Source organism: Pyxicephalus adspersus, chromosome 4, assembly GCF_032062135.1.
Source record: "Pyxicephalus adspersus chromosome 4, UCB_Pads_2.0, whole genome shotgun sequence".
Classification (NCBI taxonomy): Eukaryota; Metazoa; Chordata; class Amphibia; order Anura; family Pyxicephalidae; genus Pyxicephalus; species Pyxicephalus adspersus.
In genome coordinates this window covers 57,366,915-57,371,546 of record NC_092861.1, presented here as the reverse complement: position 1 = coordinate 57,371,546, position 4,632 = coordinate 57,366,915, and the positions used below count along the sequence as shown (strand labels likewise).

Here is a 4,632-nt window from a genome sequence, read left to right as displayed (position 1 = left end):
ACTTGGTTGGTTAGCTTCTGGTATAATCAGCAAGTATGCACGCCATACTTTCTGATTATGACTTACCTGTGTGCAGCCACCCTGCAGCAATGGCAGGTCCAGAATCCTTCCATTGCTACATCCTCAGAAAGTGCCATCTTCCCTGCCAACTCCATGATACATAGGATGGCGTGGGACCAAACAGAGGCCAGATGTGGAGGGATGTCAAGGGAGGTGTTATTTTTTTATTTAATGAAAGTTCTGATTTAGGACCTTTTCCTTAAGTCACATAGAGGTATGCCTCCTTCCAGGTACCTACAGTGTTTTTCACAACCTGGTGATTAGTAATGCAACCATTCCATTTCTGCAAAGTGACCAAGGACAAACATTTTGTTGTGGTTTTTAAGCTAAATAATGTGGAAAAATGAAAAGCCAGCATTTAAATTCCAGTTAAAAAATCCAGACATTAACACATTTTCTCTTTTATACCTTGTAATATAATTTGTTTTATTAATATTTCACTCCACTTGTTGTTTTTATCCAGCCTAAATTTTTATAGACATTTGAATATACACCATAGCTATCACTATCCCCACAACCCACTCCCCAGGACACTGTTCCTGCCAAATACCAGCTATTTTTGCTTTGACTGAAGGAGACCATTGGACCACCGGAATCACCAGAGCAGGCATCTTTCCCTCCTAAAATAAAACGAGACTGTTAGTTCAGAAAACTTAAACACAGTAGTTGTTGTCTAATGAGGCATAGAGACGTTACCTGCACAGGAAAGAAAAACAGAACTGACAGCTGCAGTAAAAAACTGCATGGTTGTCAGCTCCTAATTGCAGGAACCTGTTGCTGTGCACATGGGAGTATCAAACTGCCCTGCAGGTAACCACCTTTGCATGTTGCTTTGACTGTGGTGCAAATCTTAAAACAGCAACAACATGGGCAAAAATGACTTATTGCATCTGCATGCAAAAATTGCAGCCTGCGGTTGAGCTTACAGTTGAATGCTGCAACTCACCACAGACCTGAATTGGCCCTAAATCAGACTAGTGTCTAAGATTATCTGTGCATTCCCAACATTCAAAGATGAGTCTTTCCTTAAATTTTTTTTGGTATTGCTGAAAAACTCTTTAACTCTGCTAAACACTCTTTTAGAGTTTGTTCACATGAACTAATTTGCAGCAGTAATATGGCTAACAAAGTTTAAGCTTCATTAAAAAAAAAAAACTCAAAGCCCTCACAATATAATTTAAGTAAATAAGAGCAGTTGAAGAAACTTTTTTATGCAGGCATTGTGACTGTGGTGTGGTTTTATCTCAATGTTGAGATGTTTTGTGCCATGTCTCATGGTCGTGCCCTTGTCAATAGCTGCAATATACTTCAATGAGAAGTGTCTAAGCATTTTTTTACACAATTGAAAGGCAGCGTTTCAAGTTTAACATGTCTGAATCCTATGCAGTGTTCTCTGATGCTAAAACTTTGTCTGCTTCTGAGTGGTCTTTCATTACCCTGCTTTAATGTGAGGATGAATTTATGCTAATAAACCGATCTCTATCTTATAGGTAGCACTGTACCCTTAATTCTCTATCGCCTAGGCGATCAAGAATGAATGGAAGCACAGAGACCCCCGAGATACCCATGTCACGCATCCTGGCAGGCTCTTGGCTGCTCCTTTTGCGCATGCCTGAGCATCTTGGGCATGTCGAGATGGCATGTGCATCTCTGGCATGTGCAGAAGGAGCCATTTATCAATAGGGAAAAAAATTGCCAATATCACGCATGCGCAGTGAGATCAACATGTTTTTTCCCATTCTACGTCACCCGATCTTGTGCCTGCGCAGTGCATGATCGGGTGACGTAGGAAGAAGAACACGGAAAAGAGAGAGAGATGGAGGCACCTTGCGCTTCCTTTGCATCGGGCAGACGACAGATACCGTTGGATAGACTGCTCTGCAGGATTCAAGGTAAGTCTGAATTTTTTGTTTTGGGTTTACTTCCGCTTTAACTGTCCTAAAGCTTCCTGAGATATCTGTCACAGATCCCAGGAGATCTCAGGATCTTCTTTCCACATGTGCAGTGGTAAACCATCAGGGGGTCAGTCAAGTAATATGTTATACTCGCCTATGATTGGTGCATAATGGCATAAAAAAATAAGTATTTAAAAAAAAACAATTGCAGTTTTAATAAAGAGAGGGTGAGGAAGAGAGTTGGGTGCAGTTACTTTTAGGTGGAAAGGTTCAATTTAATGTCAATTAGTTAGGGAGGGTAGATAGGTAAAAAGAGTTTTCAGTATTGATTTCAGTGAAGCAAGACCTTAAGGGTCATGCCAAATGACAAGAAATTTGTTTTTTTTTTAAATTTATTTGCATATAACAGGAAAACATGTCTCTTGAGATTTGTTTAGAGATTTAGCTGGTAGCAAGTGCAGGTAAGCAGGTGAGGTGAGATTTTCAACACATGCAGATTTGCATATGTACAACCTAGGAAAGGATGCAGTTCATGTGCTTTTACTTTAACCAAATCAGAGTAAAGTGTCCCAACACATTAGGCAGGGGTGAATAGGCAAACCCACTGCCAAAACTGAGCTTTCTTCTTACTTTAGAGGGTTTTTCGTTGTTGTGTTTCCACAAGAAGATTTGACAGAAAATCTCAACAAAAAGATCACAGACATAGAAACCTGGCAAAGATTCTAATTCTTCACTCCTCTGTTCAAAACTCAGAAATGTTTTTTTGGAGCTCTACCTAAGACTATTCTTGTTATTACTCTGCATGAATCAACACATACTTTGTTACATGTTAATTTACATTTCATACCTTCTCTCAGTCCTGCACATATCATATCGTCAGTTAGCAATCTGCCCATCTTCGCATACCCAACTTTACACAATTCATGGGGTACCACAGGAATTTCAATCTAAAATACAGAAGGACATTTAAGACTAAATAGTGATACAAAAATAGGTACAAAAGAAACACTAAAATTACTGTAAAAAAAAAAATAGGAGTAAAAAAAATAATGAAACATTTGACATATAATATTTTAGAATAACATTTCTCTAAACAGAAATTGCATTGCCTTTTATTTTATTATATATTTTTTTAAATAAATAGCTAAGCAGTCCTAAGCAGCTCCCGACAGTTGGCACTTTACACTGCAGCACTAGTTCTAAAATAATCAGTGTTTGCAGATTTGAACATGAAATCCTATATCTGGCCCCATGCTACATGTAACATCCACCTCGGAGCAATGGTTCAATAGCATGAGAAAGTGGTAACTACACCACAACGTCACCTCCAGTCTGCACAAAGCCTTACGTTGCATGGCATATAACAATGTTTTCACTGAGACAGATGTAAAGTAAACTCTCCAGTGGGGCCAAAGATAGCAAAAAAAAAAAAAACATTTCTAACCTTTCACAACTCTATCCAATACTAAAATGTAATGGTTTGGCTGGGGTCACATTTTAATAACACATTTGGGGTAATCAGACTTTGCTTACCTTTTCCAAGAACAGAAATGTTTTTAAATGAAACTTTGATATAAATTAAATTACCTCCATCAGAGCTTCTGGCTGTTTTTGTAAGAACTGTTTTCCCCATCCACTGACAACCACAAAATCCTCTAAAAAAAAGCATAATTTTGTTAAAGGCTGTGCAATCACAACATAGTAAGAAAAAAGTCTTTTAAATGTCCTTAAACATTATATTAGAAATATGAAATTTGACACTCATATTAATTTTACAATATGAAATGCTTTAGAAGACAAGGGATTGCAAAGAAGGTATAAGCAGAATATGATGAGCGTTTAACCCAAGGCTTTAAAAGCCCATGTTTGAAATTCTCATGCATTCCAATGGGCTAATCTACACCAGAACATTTCCTTGAGGCATGTTTATGAGCTTTATCTTAAATGTTGCTTACAATGTTCAAAAAATTCAATAGCAAAGAAAATGGTTCAAAACACCTGTAAAAGTACATAAAAATGCATAAAAACGTACTAGGAACATTTCCATGCGTTTTTAAAGCTGTCCGTGTAGACCCAGCCTAAAAGGGAGGGGATACTCAGAGTATCAAAGAAGGGACCAGCAGGGTAATAGCAGAGAATAATCAGCAGAGAAAGAAAGAAATAATCAGAATGGCAGAGTGGGGATATTAAGAGTGGCAGAGAGTGGATAGGTAGAGTAGCAGAAAAACGATAAGCACAATAGCAGGAAAGGGATAATCAGAGTAGCAGAGAGGGGATACTTACAGTAGCAGAGAAGGGATCAGTAGAGTAACAGAGGGGGGTATTAGGAGTAGCAAAAAGGGAATAAGTAGAGTAGTAGACAGGATAAGCAAAGTAGCAGAGGGGGATATTAGGAATATGGGGGTATTAGGAATAGTGAGGATAAGCAGATTAGCAGAGGGGTATATTAGGAGTATGGGGGTATTAGGAATTGACAGGATAAGCAGAGTAGCAGAGGGGGATAATAGGAGTATGGGGGTATTAGGAGTAGAGAGGATAAGCAGAGTAGCAGACGGGGATATTAGGAGAATGGGGGTATTAGGAATAGACACGATAAGAAGAGAAGCAGAGGGGGAAATTAGGAATATGGGGGTATTAGGAATAGAGAGGATAAGCAGAGTAGCAGAGGGGTATATTA

At 38.6% G+C, this 4,632-nt stretch overlaps 1 protein-coding gene across 1 annotated transcript in view; it reads right to left on the bottom strand.

Annotated features, from left to right (window-relative positions):
• Positions 1-453: 453 nt before the first annotated feature.
• LOC140328560 (mannan-binding lectin serine protease 1-like) overlaps positions 454-4,632 on the bottom strand; it is a 24,301-nt gene continuing 20,122 nt past the window's right edge. The window contains exons 5-7 of the mRNA XM_072408265.1: positions 3,543-3,610; positions 2,803-2,902; positions 454-680 (exon numbers count right to left, since the gene is read on the bottom strand). Of these exons, the coding sequence (XP_072264366.1) occupies positions 490-680; positions 2,803-2,902; positions 3,543-3,610 (359 nt within the window). The 3' untranslated portion in view covers positions 454-489. The remainder of the gene's footprint in view (positions 681-2,802; positions 2,903-3,542; positions 3,611-4,632) is intronic.